General features: G+C 49.2%; 1 protein-coding gene across 3 annotated transcripts in view; it reads right to left on the reverse strand.

Moving 5' to 3' along the window:
* NBEAL1 (neurobeachin like 1) overlaps positions 1-20,548 on the reverse strand; it is a 410,517-nt gene that overhangs the window by 220,535 nt on the left and 169,434 nt on the right. For all 3 annotated transcript variants that reach the window (XM_063932593.1, XM_063932592.1, XM_063932594.1), the window contains 7 exons: positions 8,919-9,499; positions 8,240-8,372; positions 7,191-7,319; positions 6,766-7,066; positions 6,233-6,318; positions 892-981; positions 334-502 (listed from right to left, as the gene is read on the reverse strand). In XM_063932593.1, coding sequence (XP_063788663.1) covers positions 334-502; positions 892-981; positions 6,233-6,318; positions 6,766-7,066; positions 7,191-7,319; positions 8,240-8,372; positions 8,919-9,499 — 1,489 coding nt within the window. The remainder of the gene's footprint in view (positions 1-333; positions 503-891; positions 982-6,232; positions 6,319-6,765; positions 7,067-7,190; positions 7,320-8,239; positions 8,373-8,918; positions 9,500-20,548) is intronic.

Here is a 20,548-nt window from a genome sequence, read left to right on the forward strand (position 1 = left end):
TGTGTGGCCTGATCTAACCTACCCACGCGTTTCACTCTGTGGTTACATAGGAAGGCTGCGCAATGTGTGGCCTGATCTAACTCTACCACGCGTTTCACTCTGTGGTTACATAGGAAAGCTGCGCAATGTGTGGCCTGATCTAACTCACCCACGCGTTTCACTCTGTGGTTACATAGGAAGGCTGCGCAATGTGTGGCCTGATCTAACTCACCCATGCGTTTCACTCTGTGGTTACATAGGAAGGCTGCGCAATGTGTGGCCTGATCTAACTCACCCATGCGTTTTACTCTGGTTACATAGGAAAGCTGCGCAATGTGGTCACTTAGGTTATACCTGAAGCCCTCGTGGAAGATAAAACCACAAAGTCCCCCTCTGTCGGTGTTATCAGCTCGGGAGGAAGGCTGAGAGATGCCGACTTCTCACAGGCAGACTCATCTATGCAGCTGATCTGCTCCAGGATTGGAAATAATGTATTTATTCCACCAATGCAATTGATCATGTCCTGAAAGTGGAAAAGAGATAAAAGTACAATGAAAGGACATCAATCTTAGCTACAGGTTCATAAACCAAAACAGCAGAACGTTGTCAGATCCTGGAGCCACTTTGATGCACTCACAGCTAAGTACCATCACCCGGCAATCTCGTGCTTCCACCATGCTTATCACAGTAACCGATTAGCGCGTGTGCGTGTGTCAGTGTTTTCTAGGACATTGCTTATGTAAGTTGTACATTAACCACATAAAGGTCCCTATTACTCTACTGGCCCACAGAACCCGTGGTGGGGAGTCTAATGTACAGTGACACTCAGTATATGCTGTACTATGAAATGTCTCTTATGAAGTGCGTTGAGGAGCACTAACACATCGCTACTCAGACATCTATATCTCATACCTTAATGTCCCAGTTCATGACTTTGTTACCGGTCAGTCGTCCATGAAGAAGGTTTGGTGATAAATCCAGACAGATGGGATTTCCACAGGCCTGTGAAACAGACACAACACAAGACTGACTTACAAATTATAAAATGGTAATAATTACTAAAATAGGGGTGAAGAAATAGTATAGAATTCGAAAGCAAGCCAACCAAATCTAAACAGGAGAGAAATGGGAGGAGCAGGGGGAGAGAAATGGGAGGAGCATGGGGAGAGAAATGGGAGGAGCATGGGGAGAGAAATGGGAGGAGCATGGGGAGAGAAATGGGAGGAGCAGGGGGAGAGAGATGGGAGGAGCAGGGGGAGAGAGATGGGAGGAGCAGGGGGAGAGAGATGGGAGGAGCAGGGGGAGAGAGATGTGAGGAATAGGGGGAGAGAGATGTGAGGAACGGGGGGAGAGGAGAAAGAGATGTGAGGAACGGGGGGAGAGGACAGAGAGATGTGAGGAACAGGGGGAGAGAGGAGAGAGATGTGAGGAACAATGGGGAGAGAGTAGAGAGGTGAACAATGGGGAGAGAGAGAGGTGAGGAACAATGGGGAGAGAGGAGAGAAAGAGGTGAGGAACAATGGGGAGAGAGGAGAGAGAGAGGTGAGGAACAATGGGGAGAGAGGAGAGAGAGATGTGAGGAACAATGGGGAGAGAGGAGAGAGAGATGTGAGGAACAATGGAGAGAGAGGAGAGAGATGTGAGGAACAATGGAGAGAGAGGAGAGAGAGAGGTGAGGAACAATGGGGAGAGAGGAGAGAGGTGAGGAACAATGGGGAGAGAGGAGAGAGGTGAGGAACAATGGGGAGAGAGAGGAGAGAGGTGAGGAACAATGGGGAGAGAGAGGAGAGAGGTGAGGAACAATGGGGAGAGAGAGGAGAGAGGTGAGGAACAATGGGGAGAGAGGAGAGAGAGAGGTAAGGAACAATGGGGAGAGAGGAGAGAGAGATGTGAGGAACAATGGAGAGAGAGGAGAGAGAGGGGTTAGGAACAATGGGGAGAGAGGAGAGAGGTGAGGAACAATGGGGAGAGAGGAGAGAGGTGAGGAACAATGGGGAGAGAGGAGAGAGAGAGGTGAGGAACAATGGGGAGAGAGGAGAGAGAGAGGTGAGGAACAATGGGGAGAGAGGAGAGAGAGAGGTGAGGAACAATGGGGAGAGAGGAGAGAGAGAGGTGAGGAATAATAGGGAGAGAGGAGAGAGATGTGAGGAACGGGGAGAGAGGAGAGAGAGATGTGAGGAACGGGGAGAGAGGAGAGAGAGATGTGAGGAACAGGGGGAGAGAGGAGAGAGATGTGAGGAACAGGGGGAGAGAGGAGAGAGATGTGAGGAACAATGGGGAGAGAGGAGAGAGAGATGTGAGGAACAATGGAGAGAGAGGAGAGAGAGAGGTGAGGAACAATGGGGAGAGAGGAGAGAGAGAGGTGAGGAACAATGGGGAGAGAGGAGAGAGAGAGGTGAGGAACAATGGGGAGAGAGGTGAGGAACAATGGGGAGAGAGGAGAGAGAGAGGTGAGGAACAATGGGGAGAGAGGTGAGGAACAATGGGGAGAGAGGAGAGAGAGGTGAGGAACAATGGGGAGAGAGGAGAGAGAGAGGTGAGGAACAATGGGGAGAGAGGAGAGAGAGATGTGAGGAACAATGGGGAGAGAGGAGAGAGAGATGTGAGGAACAATGGGGAGAGAGGAGAGAGAGATGTGAGGAACAATGGGGAGAGAGGAGAGAGAGATGTGAGGAACAATGGGGAGAGAGGTGAGGAACAATGGGGAGAGGTGAGGAACAATGGGGAGAGAGGAGAGAGAGAGGTGAGGAACAATGGGGAGAGAGGTGAGGAACAATGGGGAGAGAGGAGAGAGAGGTGAGGAACAATGGGGAGAGAGGAGAGAGAGAGGTGAGGAACAATGGGGAGAGAGGAGAGAGAGAGGTGAGGAACAATGGGGAGAGAGGAGAGAGAGAGGTGAGGAACAATGGGGAGAGAGGAGAGAGAGATGTGAGGAACAATGGGGAGAGAGGAGAGAGAGATGTGAGGAACAATGGGGAGAGAGGTGAGGAACAATGGGGAGAGAGGAGAGAGAGGTGAGGAACAATGGGGAGAGAGGAGAGAGAGAGGTGAGGAACAATGGGGAGAGAGGAGAGAGAGAGGTGAGGAACAATGGGGAGAGAGGAGAGAGAGAGGTGAGGAACAATGGGGAGAGAGGAGAGAGAGAGGTGAGGAACAATGGGGAGAGAGGAGAGAGAGGTGTGAGGAACAATGGGGAGAGAGGAGAGAGAGAGATGTGAGGAACAATGGGGAGAGAGGAGAGAAATGGGAGGAACAATGGGGAGATAGGAGAGAGATGTGATGAACGGGGAGAGAGATGTGAGGAACAGGGGGAGAGAGGAGAGAGAGATGTGAGGAACAGGGGGAGAGAGTAGAGAGATGTGAGGAACAATGGGGAGAGAGTAGAGAGAGGTGAGGAACAATGGGGAGAGAGGAGAGAGAGGTGAGGAACAATGGGGAGAGAGGAGAGAGAGATGTGAGGAACAATGGGGAGAGAGGAGAGAGGTGAGGAACAATGGGGAGAGAGGAGAGAGGTGAGGAACAATGGGGAGAGAGGAGAGAGAGATGTGAGGAACAATGGGGAGGAGAGAAATGGGAGGAACAGGGGGAGAGAGTAAAGAGAGATGTGAGGAACAATGGGGAGAGGGGAGAGAGAGATGTGAGGAACAATGGGGAGAGAGGAGAGAGAGATGTGAGGAACAATGGGGGGAGAGGAGAGAGAGGTGAGGAACAATGGGGAGAGAGGAGAGAGGTGAGGAACAATGGGGAGAGAGGAGAGAGGTGAGGAACAATGGGGAGAGAGGAGAGAGAGAGGTGAGGAACAATGGGGAGAGAGGAGAGAGAGGGGTGAGGAACAATGGGGAGAGAGGAGAGAGAGAGGTGAGGAACAATGGGGAGAGAGGAGAGGAACAATGGGGAGAGAGGAGAGAGAGAGGTGAGGAACAATGGGGAGAGAGGAGAGAGGTGAGGAACAATGGGGAGAGATGTGAGGAACAATGGGGAGAGAGGAGAGAAATGGGAGGAACAAGGGGTAGACAAAGAGATGGAAGGAATCAGGGAAGACAGGAGAGAGACAGAGGCACTCTGTGACTGCGTGCCTCAGGAAGGGGGGACAGAAAGGGTCAGAGCGGCTCACTGAGGAGAGCGTACTGGGGACACGGAAGGCGCAGGGTGAGAAGAACAAGCTGGAACTTGCTGCTCATGACAGCTTACAGCCATAGGACCTTGGGGGGGGAGAAACCACAAGGGCAGAGTTGGGGAAGGAGGACAGAGGGCGTGAGGATGGCAGGTAGGGTTTAATCAACAGGTTCTTAGCACACATTTGTGCAAATATGTGGCCCATGTACAGCGACCAGGTGACTTCATTTCATGGGTCCCTAACATTTGCGCAAATGTGTGCTAAGAACTTTACTTATACTCCATGTTAATTGTGAGGGTTTATTTCAATTATTCTTACTATCAGTGTTCTTAGTGCTAGGAGTGTGCATCTGCATCTCTCTTCCTCCAGCACAGTATTAGAAGCCTCAGCATCTAGTGCTAGGAGTGTGCATCTGCATCTCTCTTCCTCCAGCACAGTATTAGAAGCCTCAGCATCTAGTGCTAGGAGTGTGCATCTGCATCTCTCTTCCTCCAGCACAGTATTAGAAACCTCAGCATCTAGTGCTAGGAGTGTGCATCTGCATCTCTCTTCCTCCAGCACAGTATTAGAAGCCTCAGCATCTAGTGCTAGGAGTGTGCATCTGCATCTCTTTTCCTCCAGCACAGTATTAGAAGCCTCAGCATCTAGTGCTAGGAGTGTGCATCTGCATCTCTCTTCCTCCAGCACAGTATTAGAAGCCTCAGCATCTAGTGCTAGGAGTGTGCATCTGCATCTCTCTTCCTCCAGCACGGTATTAGAAGCCTCAGCATCTAGTGCTAGGAGTGTGCATCTGCATCTCTCTTCCTCCAGCACGGTATTAGAAACCTCAGCATCTAGTGCTAGGAGTGTGCATCTGCATCTCTCTTCCTCCAGCACAGTATTAGAAGCCTCAGCATCTAGTGCTAGGAGTGTGCATCTGCATCTCTCTTCCTCCAGCACAGTATTAGAAGCCTCAGCATCTAGTGCTAGGAGTGTGCATCTGCATCTCTCTTCCTCCAGCACAGTATTAGAAGCCTCAGCATCTAGTGCTAGGAGTGTGCATCTGCATCTCTCTTCCTCCAGCACGGTATTAGAAGCCTCAGCATCTAGTGCTAGGAGTGTGCATCTGCATCTCTCTTCCTCCAGCACGGTATTAGAAGCCTCAGCATCTAGTGCTAGGAGTGTGCATCTGCATCTCTCTTCCTCCAGCACGGTATTAGAAGCCTCAGCATCTAGTGCTAGGAGTGTGCATCTGCATCTCTCTTCCTCCAGCACAGTATTAGAAGCCTCAGCATCTAGTGCTAGGAGTGTGCATCTGCATCTCTCTTCCTCCAGCACAGTATTAGAAGCCTCAGCATCTAGTGCTAGGAGTGTGCATCTGCATCTCTCTTCCTCCAGCACAGTATTAGAAGCCTCAGCATCTAGTGCTAGGAGTGTGCATCTGCATCTCTCTTCCTCCAGCACAGTATTAGAAGCCTCAGCATCTAGTGCTAGGAGTGTGCATCTGCATCTCTCTTCCTCCAGCAGAGTATTAGAAGCCTCAGCATCTAGTGCTAGGAGTGTGCATCTCTCTTCCTCCAGCACGGTATTAGAAGCCTCAGCATCTAGTGCTAGAAGTGTGCATCTGCATCTCTCTTCCTCCAGCACAGTATTAGAAGCCTCAGCATCTAGTGCTAGGAGTGTGCATCTGCATCTCTCTTCCTCCAGCACAGTATTAGAAGCCTCAGCATCTAGTGCTAGGAGTGTGCATCTGCATCTCTCTTCCTCCAGCACAGTATTAGAAGCCTCAGCATCTAGTGCTAGGAGTGTGCATCTGCATCTCTCTTCCTCCAGCACAGTATTAGAAGCCTCAGCATCTAGTGCTAGGAGTGTGCATCTGCATCTCTCTTCCTCCAGCAGAGTATTAGAAGCCTCAGCATGATAGCACCTCTTCATATCTTTAGTAATAGGGTGTGCAGTCCAGCCCCCCCCCCCCCCCTCCTCCTACCCCTTTTTAATCAGCAGGTACAAAGATCAGGTGCATCCTCCCATTACAGCGGGGTGCTCCCATTCCGATGTAGTTACCCTTGTATACAATGGGCAGATATAGGTACATGACATCACCATAAGAACGGCTGTATGAGTGATGGTCTGTAGAAGGAAAGTCTCTGCACTAACCTTAGGGGTGTAATAGAGAAGAAGTTTGCTGGGCAAGTCAGTCAGTTCAGAGTCCTGCGATTTCCAAGGACTGAGGCTATTAGGACCTGAGGAAATACACAGCTCGGATTAGAATATATATCTCTACACATATATACTTAATATACACACACATGACCAACACCAAACCCTAATGCCAATGTGGCCAATCGCCCGTATTCTGAGTTGTACGCATCTATCCCGCAGCTACCCTTATGCCGTTACTATCCGAGCGCACTTCCCAGCCCTCCCGGCTGTTCTCCGACGGAGCACTGTGTACACACAACTCCGCACAGCCGGCAATTCTGTCTACACTCAGCTCTGCTGCCATACTACACTGCAGGTGGGGATGTGTCGCAGATACGTATTACTCTGCGTCCCCTGTAGATGTACGTATTACTCTGCGTCCCCTGTAGATGTGTGCGCTCAGTTACAGAGAATGCGCAGCGCTACTATCCATCTGCAACCCTGCAGCCGCCCCAACACATGGAGACACGAGAATCTCCGGCACTTACCAGCCAAGTAGAGAGCCTTGACCTGCCCGGCTTGCAATGCCTCATGGAATATGAGAACGGACCCAAGTTGCCCTTCCAGGGAGGTTGGAGACCCCCACTCACTATCTTGGGTCCCGGCTGAAATTAGTTTGACGGAATTGATCTTTCCTTGGGACCCGCTCCGCGATGGTGACGACAGAATCCCACTCAACGATGTCCTACTGGTGTTACTTGGAGGGGAGACAGGTGGGTCTGGAATTTGGGATGGGGGTGGCGTGTTGGTCTTTTGTCCGGCTGATCCAATACAGCAAGAGGTAAAGGGCTGGAAAAGTTTACAATGGTCAGAAAGTACTGAGGTGCCAGATCCGCAGGGCGGGTGACACGCCACACGCTATGCTCTAGTACACGCGTGTAACCGCCTGCAGAGGGGCAGCATAGACACTTACCTCACTCAGAGCAGGAAACCTCAGGGGGGAAGTCATCTTCAGCTGCCCATTAACGTAAATGTATACATTGCTTTGTCCAAAGAATCCCAGGGACCTCTTAGACGGAACGTGTATAACGCTCACACTGTGCTGTGGACGAAGAGCGCAAGTAACTCAAAGATGTCAGTACCAGGTACAGGCCAGCGGATCCCAAATACGCTCCTCAAAGCATCCTAGCAGTCCAGGTTTTCAGGCTATCCATGCTTAAGCACAGGTGAGTTAATAAGGACCTCAGTGAATTTGATCTAACCATCTGTTCACAAAAGTGGATAGCCTTAAATCCTGGACTCACTCTATTTGTCTGTCTGTCTGTCTGTCTGTCTGTCTGTCTGTCTGTCTGTCTGTCTGTCTGTCTGTCTGTCTGTCTGTCTGTCTGTCTCCAGGACCACAGAGAGCACTTCAGGATTTGTGTAACATAAGTGATATGTACACCAAGTTCTTCAATGCAGAGACTTTACACGGTGAGAATAATACACACTCGGAATATTCCTGACTAGCACAGCTAGAACACAAGTATCTGGTTGCAGTCTACAGGTGTTTTCCGAGGTGCACGCAGCGGCTTGCGTTGCTGGGATTGCGTTTGTAGTGTAGTGATAAATTGCGGCTCAGCGGCTGCCTTGCGCATGTAGGCACCCCCTGCCTGCGTCTCGCATCTGCTGCTCACGTCGCACATCAAACCTCTGCGCAAGTCAGTGCGGTCTCAGGCTGATCGTCTCACCAGCTCCTGCCGCAAACCAATGCACGCGTCACCACTGAAACCGGCTCTGAACACGCCTGCGTTTTTCCAGCAAACACCCCCCCCCCCTCACACCTGTCACTAACTCTGCAAATAAATCCTCTGTGTGATCGCCGTCACAAAGCCGTCGCGGTACATGCGCTGTGGGACTCTCGCACAGTGGCACAGAAACCCCTCCGCTCTGGCCAACATCGACCATGTGTCTGTTTCTGGATCAGGCCCCTCTATGGGCGCGGTAACGCCGTCAGGTGCATTACTGGAGACATTTCCTCACCCACAAGGAGTCGCAGAAGCAGTGATCGGGCAGGATAACCGTTGTGTACTCCTTCTTCGTGCATACTGCTACAACCAGGAATCCGGAAGACGTGATGAAAGCCTCAAACCCCGTGCCGCTATTTGTAAAGAAGCTGAAACCAAACAGGAACAAATGTCTTTACAGAAACAGGAATAATTAGGTGTATGTGCTTATCAAGTCCCACCTCACCCCTCAATCCATCCTGCACTCCCCTGACCGCCTTATTTTCCTCTCTCACCCACCTACCTCAGCCACCCCTCTCTGCCAATCGCTACACTGGTTCCTTGTCTCCTACAGAATCAAACTCCTCATCCCAGCCTACAAGGCCCACATCCACTGCTGTCCACCCACCTCTCCAACCTCATTCCTACCTCCTCTCCACCTCATTACCACACCGATTACCCCTCTAGGACTAAGCCCGCCCTGCGCCTGACCTGTGGAACTACCGTGTTCTTTCAGATTAGCCAGCAACATACCTCCAATACCCACCTCTTCACTCAGCCCTCCCAACGCCTCTGCCTGTCCTATCACCACCTTACCGCCATCCTGGGCGTCTCTGCCCCGTTCCTCTTCCCTTGTGTTTCCATACTAACACCAGACCTAAAGACATGACATAAAGGTGACAATGGCTGCAGATGGGGTGGCATAGAGACATTACCTATACAGCTGCTTTCTCTTTGAGCCACCGCTACAAATCCCAATGGTGGACTGGTCTTGGTCCAGGCAGAACCAGGCAAAAAATGTGAATGCAGAGCCAGGCCACTTGTGGATAGTGGGGACAGCGATTCCTGAGGAGCTATGGGACAGGTTAAAGTACTGCAAGGCGCTCTCCAACCCCTGCTTGCGGGCAATGGTGAGCATCGCCCGGGTCACCGGAACAACGTAGGGGTGACTCTTCTTGGGCTCATCTGTCCGCAGCAGGGCAATAAGATGAAAGAGTTCTTCCGAGCCCATGGATTGGCAGCCCAGCGAGCCCAGGAGGCTGATCAGGTTCTCGGCACACGTGGGATGTAGGGAGTAGTGATAGTTCAGGGTGTCTATAATATGGATGACCATACTGGCATTGACACACATGGTGCGGCTCTGCCTGTTTATGCAGCAGATTCTCTTCAGCCAATCGGAGATGAAGATCTGCAGGTCATGTGACACCATCTCCGGCAGCCATTGTATAAGCAGCAGTAGCGGCTGGACGTTACTTATCCCATAAATGCCGACCGACGTATGCTCGCCTTCCACAGCCTAGCGGAGAGACAGTATACATATATATATAGTGATTACTATTACACATATCAGAGAGACAGTATATATATATATATATATATATATATATATATATATATATATATATATATATATATATATATAGTGATTACTACACATATCAGAGACAATATATATATATTGATTAGTACACATATCAGAGAGACAGTATACATATATACAGGTTGAGTATCCCTTATCCAAAATGCTTGGGACCAGAGGTATTTTGGATATGGGATTTTTCCGTATTTTGGAATAATTGCATACCATAATGAGATATCATGGCGATGGGACCTAAATCTAAGCACAGAATGCATTTATGTTTCATATACACCTTATACACACAGCCTGGAGGTCATTTTAGCCAATATTTTTTATAACTTTGTGCATTAAACAAAGTGTGTGTACATTCACACAATTCATTTATGTTTCTTATACACACAGCCTGAAGGTCATTTAATACAATATTGTTAATAACTTTGTGTATTAAACAAAGTTTGTGTACATTGAGTCATCAGAAAACAAAGGTTTCACTGTCTCACTCTCACTCAAAAAAGTTTGTATTTCGGAATATTTGGATATGGGTTACTCAACCTGTATATATAGTGATTACTACACATATCAGAGAGACAGTTATATATATATATATATATATATATATATATATATAGTGATTACTACAGCCTAGCAGAGAGATAGTATACATATATAGTGATTACTACACATATCAGAGAGACAGTATATACAGTATATATATATATATATATATATATATAGTGATTACTACACACATCAGAGAGACAGTATATATATATATATATATATATATATATATATATATATATATATATATATATAGTGATTACTACAGCCTAGTAGAGAGACGGCATACATATAGTGATTACTGCACATATCAGAGACACAGTATATATATATATATATATATATATACACACATATATATATATATATATATATACATACACATACATAGTGATTACTACACATATCAGAGAGACAGTATACATATATATATATATATATATATATATATAGTGATTACTACAGCCTAGCAGAGACTATATATATATATATATATATATATATAGTGATTACCTCACACATCAGAGAGACAGTATATATATATATATATATATATATATATATATACACTGCTCAAAAAAATAAAGGGAACACTAAAATAACACATCCTAGATCTGAATGAATGAAATATTTTTATTAAATACTTTGTTCTTTACATAGTTGAATGTGCTGACAACAAAATCACACAAAAATTATCAATGGAAATCAAATTTATTAACCCATGGAGGTCTGGATTTGGAGTCACCCTCAAAATTAAAGTGGAAAAACACACTACAGGCTGATCCAACTTTGATGTAATGTCCTTAAAACAAGTCAAAATGAGGCTCAGTAGTGTGTGTGGCCTCCACGTGCCTGTATGACCTCCCTACAATGCCTAGGCATACTCCTGATGAGGTGGCGGATGGTCTCCTGAGGGATCTCCTCCCAGACCTGGACTAAAGCATCTGCCAACTCCTGGACAGTCTACGGTGCAACGTGGCATTGGTGGATGGAGCGAGACGTGATGTCCCAGATGTGCTCAATTGGATTCAGGTCTGGGGAACGAGCGGGCCAGTCCATAGCATCAATGCCTTCGTCTTGCAGGAACTGCTGACACACTCCAGCCACATGAGGTCTAGCATTGTCTTGCATTAGGAGGAACCCAGGGCCAACCGCACCAGCATATGGTCTCACAAGGAGTCTGAGGATCTCATCTCGGTACCTAATGGCAGTCAGGCTACCTCTGGTGAGCACATGGAGGGCTGTGCGGCCCCCCAAAGAAATGCCACCCCACACCATTACTGACCCACTGACAAACCGGTCATGCTGGAGGATGTTGCAGGCAGCAGAACGTTCTCCTTGGCATCTCCAGACTCTGTCACGTCTGTCACATGTGCTCAGTGAGAACCTGCTTTCATCTGTGAAGAGCACAGGGCGCCAGTGGCGAATTTGCCAATCTTGGTGTTCTCTGGCAAATGTCAAACGTCCTGCACGGTGTTGGGCTGTAAGCACAACCCCCACCTGTGGGCGTCGGGCTTTCATACCACCCTCATGGAGTCTGTTTCTGATCGTTTGAGTAGACACATGCACATTTGTGGCTTGCTGGAGGTCATTTTGCAGGGCTCTGGCAGTGCTCCTCCTGTCCCTCCTTGCACAAAGGCGGAGGTAGCGGTCCTGCTGCTGGGTTGTTGCCGTCCTACGGCCTCCACGTCTCCTGATGTACTGGCCTGTCTCCTGGTAGCGCCTCCATGCTCTGGACACTACGCTGACAGACACAGCAAACCTTCTTGCCACAGTTCGCATTGATGTGCCATCCTGGATGAGCTGCACTACCTGAGCCACTTGTGTGGGTTGTAGGGAGGTCATACAGGCACGTGGAGGCCACACACACTACTGAGCCTCATTTTGACTTGTTTTAAGGACATTACATCAAAGTTGGATCAGCCTGTAGTGTGTTTTTCCACTTTAATTTTGAGGGTGACTCCAAATCCAGACCTCCATGGGTTAATAAATTTGATTTCCATTGATAATTTTTGTATGATTTTGTTGTCAGCACATTCAACTATGTAAAGAACAAAGTATTTAATAAGAATATTTCATTCATTCAGATCTAGGATGTGTTATTTTAGTGTTCCCTTTATTTTTTTGAGCAGTGTATATATATATATATATATATATATATATATATAGTGATTACTACACACATCAGAGAGACAGAGTATATATATGTATATATATATATGTATATATATATATATATATATATATATATATATTAGATTATATACATAGTCCAATTGATCCGGCTCTCCTTTAAACTCATTACTGCACCGGGTGCCTCCGTGATTCTTGAAATAGATAGCAGACGCGGCACTCCAAATGACTTTACCAATAAAAGCTCTCAGACAGGCATATTATAAAGTACGACGTTTCAATGCCGCTTTTATTTGGGCATTTTCCTCAGGTATACAATAAAACGTTAGAATCTGACCTTATAAAGGCTGTAAATAACCCTGTGTGAAACGTGTGCCGGGCGGGACGCCGGCCGCTCCATTCGGCGCAGCGGAAGTGACGGCGCACTACGTCACCTCCTGCTGATGTGATCCCCATCACCATGACAACATACAAACAACAATACATCGCGACGCTGAAAAAATAACATGCATGTGTAGTACTATCTAAACATACCACAAGCAAGAATTCTAGTTAGGGGCATATACAACATAGTGTGGTATGTTTAGATAGATCTACCCTTCCGGATGGTGGGTCATGTGCTGCGTTCCATGCAGCCAGCGCCGGAAGCGGTCACAATGAGGGAGGAGATCAGGTGACCGGACTGAAGGCTGCGGTGAGCAAAAACGGCCAGCGCGGTGATATCATCGGATGGGGACTCGAGGTGACCGGAAGGCGGGCATGGCGGCCTGGACGGTATTCACTATTTAAGGTAAGATTGTACACGTTTTCTTTTGTTCTTGAAAAAAGTCCATTAAGACTGAAACGTTGAACTATTGACGCTGTCCGTCTCATTATACATCCATTGGAAGCCTTGTGAGTGCCGCCTTCTTGTGCGTATATATATATATATATATATATATATATATATATTGATTACTACACATATCAGAGAGACAGTATATATATATATATATATATATATATATACACACACACACACACACACACACACTACAGCATATCAAAGCATCAACACATACTGCATAGGGATGGATCTATAGGGAACAGGCACCGTAGTAAAATGATATGTTTAGTAATTGATACGACATAATATTATAGGAAAAAACTGCCAGTCGTATTACAGGATTTTAATTACCTGCCGGTAAATTCTTTTCTCGTAATCCATAAGGGATATGGGGTAATCTAGTACAATGGGGTATAGACGGGGTCCAAAGGAGCTGGTGCACTTTAACTTTCTTCACTGGCTGTGCTGGCTCCTCCTCTCTTTGCCCCTCCCACAGGCAGTTATAGGTAAACAGTGCCTGAAGGAGAAAGGACATATATGAGAGAAGGAACATGACAACAAAGAGTGGTGAGATTTATACACCAGCACACCACTAACATATAACAACAGCAACGGCTGAACAGGTAACCACATCACAGAGAACCTGCAGAAAAGTCACCGCACAGAGGCGGGCGCCCAATATCCCTTATGGACTACGAGAAAAGGATTTACCGGTAGGTAATTAAAATCCTATTTTCTCTAGCATCCATAAGGGATATTGGGGAATCTAGTATGATGGGGATGTCACAAAGCTTCCAGAACGGGCGGGAACGTGCGGAGACATCTGCAGCACCACCTGCCCAAACTGGGTATCCTCTTTGGTCAGGGTATAAAATTTGTAGAACTTCACAAAGGTGTTCTTCCCCGACCAGGTAGCAGCTCGGCATAGTTGCAGGGCCGAGACTCCACGGGAAGCCGCCCAGGAAGAACCACCGATCTTGTACAGTGGGCCTTCAGAGACTTGGGAACAGGTAGGGCTGCAGACACATAGGCCTGTTGGATAGTAAGCCTAATCCAATGAGCAATGGACTGCTTTGAAGCAGGGCAACACTTTTTCTGCGCATCATACAGCATGAACAAGGAATCCATCTTTCTGATCCGAGCCGTCCTCTTGACATAGATCATCAAGGCTCGTACAGTATCCAATGCCTCCAGAGGAGCAGCAGTGTCAGAACCGGACGGAATCTCAATTGGCTGACTGATTCAGATTAAATGCGGAGACAACCTTCGGCAGGAACTGCTGCATAGTTTGGAGCTCCACTCTGTCCTTGTAAAAGACCAAGTAGGGACTTTTTCACGACAAGGCCCCCAATTCCAGGCCACGTCGAGCAGAAGCCAGGCCCAGTAACATCACTGTCTTCCACGTGAGGTACTTGTCTTCTACCGTCATCAGAGGTTCAAACCAGGAGGACTGTAGAAATTCCAACACTACATTCAGATTCCTGGGTGCCGTAGACGGCACAAAAGTAGGTTGGATGTGGAGTACCCCTTGCAAGAAGGTCTGAACTTCTGGCAACACTACCAATTTCTTCTGGAAGAAAAAGGGAGAGGGCTGAAATCTGGACCTTAATGGAACCCAGACGTACGCCCTTATCCACAGCAGCCTGCAGGAAACGTAAAAAACGTCCCAAGTGGAACTCAGCAAGCGGATACATGCTTTCCTCGCACCAAGAGACATATCTCCTCCAGATATGATGATAGTGTTTTGAAGTCACAGGTTTCCTGGCCTGAACCATGGTAGCAATAACCGTTTTGGAAAGGCCCTTGTGAGCTAGGATGTCCGCTCAACCTAATTGCCGTCAAACAAAGTCGCCGTAAGTCCGGGTAGACAAACGGTCCTTGTTGAAGAAGATCTCTTCATAGTGGTAGAGGTCAAGGGTCTTCGACAGACATGTCCAGAAGATCTGCGTACCACGCCCCCCGAGGCCAATCCGTGGCAATTGGAATTGCCTGGACTCCCTGATTTCTGATGCACTTGAGCACCCTGGAGAGTAATGGAATTGGAGGAAACAAGTAGACCAGCCGGTAAGGCCAAGGCGACGTCAGTGCATCCACTGCCCTCGTTTTAGGGTTCTTGTTTCGTGACCAATACCAGGGAAGTTTCTTGTTGAGACGAGAAGCCATCATGTCTATTTGCGGGCAGCCCCACTGGTTGATGACCTGCTGGAACACCTGCTGGTGGAGTCCCCACTCCCCCTGGTGGATATTGTGATGACTCAGGAAGTTCGCTTCCCAGAAGATTGCTGACATTGCTCTTGCATGTCTTTCCGCCCAGAGGAGTATCTTTGACACCTCTCATATGCAGGCTCTGGTCATTGTCCCTTCCTTGTCGATTTATACATGCAACTGCTGTGGCGTTGTCCAACTGTACCTGGATCGCGTGATCCTTGAGCAGAGGAGAGGCCTGGAGCAGACCATTGTATATCGCCCGAAGTTCCAGAATGTTGATCGGAAGGAGGCTTTCGTGGGCTGACCACCTGCCCTGGAACTGCGTCCCTTGGGTGACAGATTCGAGTCTACGAGGATGGTGAGCTGTCATGAAGATGGTCCAATCCTGAATTCCGAAACGCTGGTCCTCTATTAGATTGGAGGACAGCAGCCACCACAGAAGGGAAATCCTGGTCTGAGGTCACAGTTGTATCATCCGGTGCATCTGAAGATGTGAACCGAAACATTTGCTCAGGAGATCCAGCTGAAACGTTTTGGCATGGAACCTGCCATATTGGATCGCCTCGTAGGCGGCGACCATCTTCCCCAATAATCTTATGCAAATTTGGATGGACACACGGGCAGGTCGGGGAACCACGCAGGCCATCTTCTGAAGTGTTTTCGCCTTGTCCTCTGGTAGGAACACCTTCTGAGACACAGTATCCATCAACATCCCCAGGAACAGAAGCCACTGAGTCGGCTCCATGTAGGACTTCTGTAAGTTGAGGATCCACCCATGGCGTTACAGAAGTTGGACAGTGTGGTCGATATGGAGCAACAAAAGCTCCCTGGATCTTGCTTTGATCAGAAGGTAGTCCAGGTAAGGAACAATGTTGACTCCCTGGACCCGGAGCTAGACCATCATCTCCGCCGTCACCTTTGTGAACACCCTCGGAGCTGTGGACAGGAATTGGAAGTGATTGTCCAGCAGGGTAAACCACAGGTACGCCTGATGAGGCGGCCAAATCGGAATATGGAGGTAGGCATCCTTGATATCCAAGGAGACCATGAATTCCTGTTCATCCAGGCCCACAATCACCGCTTCCATTTTGAACTTGAACACCTTCAAGAAAGGATACAAGGATTTTAGATTCAAAATGGGTCTTACCGAAACGTCCAGTTTCGGCATCACAAACAGGTTGGAGTAAAACCCCTTGCCGCGTTGCGGTATTTGTCCTGGAACAATGACGTGGGACTGGACCAACTTTAGGATGGCCTATTGCAACGTAACCCGCATATCCTCCAAAGCTGGTAAGCTTGATATGAAAAAATCGTTAGGGAGGAGTACTGTCGAACTCCAGCTTGTAGCCCTGAGAAACGAGATCTCTGACCCAGGTATCCTGGCAGGAGCCTTCTCAGACACGGCTAAAGTGATGCAGTCAAGCTCCCACCTCGAGATCCCCTCGGGGCGGGTGGGCACTAGACGCATTGGAGGCACCTCTGGCCTTAGATTGAAATCTGTGAGACCGAAAGGACTGAACAGACGGCCCCGGGTAGTAGCGTCTCGCCGGCGGGGCCCCAGAGGGGAGAAACGTGGATTTTCCAGCCGTAAATTTGGAAATCCAGGTATCCAATTCAACCCCAAAGAGCCATTCCCCAGAAAAGGGGAGAGATTCCACACTACGTTTGGATTCTGCATCCGCAATCCACTGACGCAACCAAAAGGCCCTGCGTGCCGACACTGCCATGGCAGAAGCCCTAGCATTAATATTACCCAACTCCTTGAGGGAATCACAGAGGACACGTTTAGTGTATTGAATGTGTTTTAGGAGGGTCAACATAGTGACCAAGGGCATATCCCCCGGGAAGCCCCCCTGAATTTGAGTGGCCCAGAAATGAATGGCATGGGTCATCCAGCAACCCGCTATGACCGGTCTTTGCGATACACCTGCTGCCATGTAAATAGATTTAAGTGTAGCCTCTATTTTTCTGTCCCCAGGATTCTTTATGGTAAAGGAGCCCGGGGCAGGCATCACCGCCTTTTTGGACAGTTGAGAGACTGATACATCAACCCCTGGGTGTTCCTCCAAAACATTCCTACCTTCAGGAGTAAATGGGAAAGTGCGCAGCATTTTTTTGGACACTTGGAATTTTATGTCTGGATTTTTCCAGGCCAGCTTGAATAGGTCATCTAACTCTGCAGAATCAGGGAAAGTGACATTAGGCTTGTTTTGTACAAAGAAAAACAGCTGCTGTGACGCAGCGTCCTCTAGAGGGAGCTTTAACACGTCCCGTATAGCCAGAAGTAGGGGTTCAATACCCTGAGCAGAATCGGTATACCCACTAACAGTGTCTAAGTCCTCCCCATCCTCCTGTATATCCTCATCAGTATCCGATAGTAGAGTAGGTAAACCACGCTTCTGTGGCCCTGCATGAGAGGAGGGGCTCTGTAATATCTGCCCTAGCAGCTAAATCTGCCACAGCCTGTTGTAGTAGCTGAATTTTCTGCACATTAGCAGTGAGGACATATCAGACATCATAGTTTTAAGAGACCCTAATCATGCGGGCTCTGGACCCTCTCCCCCAGCCCCTACCCTGATCTGAGAAGATTGGCTGCACTGTTCACATGAAACGGAATCCGATGACAATGGAGAGAATCTGGTGTGACATACACTACAGCTTGTGTTTACCCATGTTTCACACTAAGCACAACAACATACACACAGACAGTAATATATCTCAAGCCTGTCCTACTGTATGTGAGAGAGAGAGAGAGAGAGAGAGAGAGAGAGACCAGCACACCCCGAGCTGCACATCCCCAGTGAGGCTGTCAGCTAATTATATCACAGTAACACTAATAAATTCTGTCCTGTAGAAGACCCAGATAGTGTACAATAGCGGCTCTCCCCCTTTGCTACACCCTGTACCAGATTTCCAGCGTGTCTTGTGAGGCAGGAAGCGCTGTGTGTGCTGTCTGTGGCTGCAGTAAGCAGAGGAAAGCGCCAAAACACCTCTGGTCCCGCTCTGGGTAGCTCCGCCCAATGGCGCCAGAGCTATAGTGATTGTTTATACTGGCAAAGTCTCCTTTTAGCTTAAAAACATCACACAAGTGCTAGGTTTTGTGCCAGTCTACACGGGGGATCTTTCCGGTTCCCCCCCGGGAGGGTCCCGTATGCAGCGGCAGTGGTCAGCCGTATAGTGAACCGGTGGTCCCCCCTAGCGGGGCCCCCGGTTTGTACATCACCTTCAGGCTAGTGTTAGGAGTGTGCGGCGTGCTGCGGCTGTGACAGCCAAGGCGCAGTGCCCCACTGAACAACAACCTCTCAGGACGGTGGTCCTGCAGCGGGGAAGCGGCTCTGCACCTCGTAAGGCCGGTGACCGACCCCCCTTAACTCCCACGGTGCAGGTATGCTGGTGCCCAAACAGCATACAGAAAGAAATAAACATGAAAAAGAAACTGAAGAAAACTACGGAGCTGAGTGTGCATCCTCTCCCGAGGGCACTGTAGGAGGGGCATAGAGGGGAGGAGCCAGCAGACTAAGTTGAAGAAATGTAAAGTGCACCGGCTCCTTTGGACCCATCTATACCCCATCGTACTGTGTTCCCCAATATCCCTTATGGATGCTAGAGAAAGGGGATTACTATATAAGAAAACACATAAAACTAACACTAAGAGAAACAACAACCGGATTGTCTCTGGCACAGGGAATGGGCAAGGAAGAGTGGGAGAGGGTGAGGAGTGGCAGAAGGAAGAGTATGGGAGGGGGCAAGGAGAGGGTGGAGGAGAGGGCGTGGAAGGGTGGGAGAGGGTGAGAAAGGGTGGGAGAGGGTGAGAAAGGGTGGGAGAGGGTGAGAAAGGGTGGGAGAGGGAGAGGAGGGACAGGAGGAGTATGGGAGGGGGCAAGGAGAGGGCGTGGAAGGGTGGGAGAGGGTGAGAAAGGGTGGGAGAGGAGGGACAGGAGGAGTATGGGAGGAGTGCGGGAGAGGGCAAGGTAGGGTGGGAGAGGGCGAGGTAGGGTGGGAGAGGGCGAGGTAGGGTGGGAGGGGACGAGCTAGGGTGGGAGGGGACGAGGTAGGGTGGGAGGGGACGAGGTAGGGTGGGAGAGGGGACGAGGTCGAGTGGGAGAGGGGACGAGGTAGAGTGGGAGAGGGGACGAGGTAGAGTGGGAGAGGGGACGAGGTAGGGTGGGAGAGGGGACGAGGTAGGGTGGGAGGGGAGGTAGGGTGGGAGGGGACGAGGTAGGGTGGGAGGGGACGAGGTAGGGTGGGAGGGGACGAGGTAGGGTGGGAGGGGACGAGGTAGGGTGGGAGGGGACGAGGTAGGGTGGGAGGGGACGAGGTAGGGTGGGAGGGGAGGGGGCGAGGTAGGGCGGGAGGGGGCGAGGTAGGGCGGGAGGGGGCGAGGTAGGGCGGGAGGGGGCGAAGTAGGGCGGGAGGGGGCGAAGTAGGGCGGGAGAGGGCGAGGTAGGGCGGGAGAGGGCGAGGTAGGGCGGGAGAGGGCGAGGTAGGGCGGGAGAGGGCGAGGTAGGGCGGGAGAGGGCGAGGTAGCGAGGTAGGGCGGGAGGGGGCGAGGTAGGATGGGATGCACAGGAAACGCCATGGAGTTTGAGATAATTCTCTGTTGCTATAGAAAACGGCAGTTTAGGCGCCCTATGCTGTACAGTTGTGGTCAGTGGTTTGGACCTTTACATTATACCTCATTACTAATGAAGCCATGTAGGTTACACCACTATAACAGTCTTCTCCGTCATCCACCATTAGCAGTAACTGCAGCTAGTTACATCACTAATGTGTGACGTTGTGTTACTACCTGCAGCCGCTCACACACAGCACTAAGCTAACAGTGTCGTCATTGTATGGGGGGAGGCGATGTCCCAGTAGTGTTCTGTATTCTCTCACTCTAATGTTACTGTAAATAACGAGTTTTATGGTAAGAACTTACCGTTGTTAAAACTCTTTCTGCGAGGTACACTGGGCTCCACTAGGAAAGACAGGGGTGTAGAGTAGGATCTTGATCCGAAGCACCAACAGGCTCAAAAGCTTTGACCATCTTCCCAAGATGCATAGCGCCACCTCCTATATCACCCCGCCTCCGTGCACAGGAGCTCAGTTTTGTTAACCAGCCTAATGCAGTAGCAAGTAAAAGAAACGACAACTGCAAGTTGCCACAAACACCACACTCTCCCAATAGGAGAAAGTGTCAGCGGCTATAGCCACACCAACCCAAAGAAGCTAAGTGAGTCAGGGTGAGCGCCTTGTGGAGCCCAGTGTACCTCGCA

Source organism: Pseudophryne corroboree, chromosome 7 (assembly GCF_028390025.1).
Source record: "Pseudophryne corroboree isolate aPseCor3 chromosome 7, aPseCor3.hap2, whole genome shotgun sequence".
NCBI lineage: Eukaryota > Metazoa > Chordata > Amphibia > Anura > Myobatrachidae > Pseudophryne > Pseudophryne corroboree.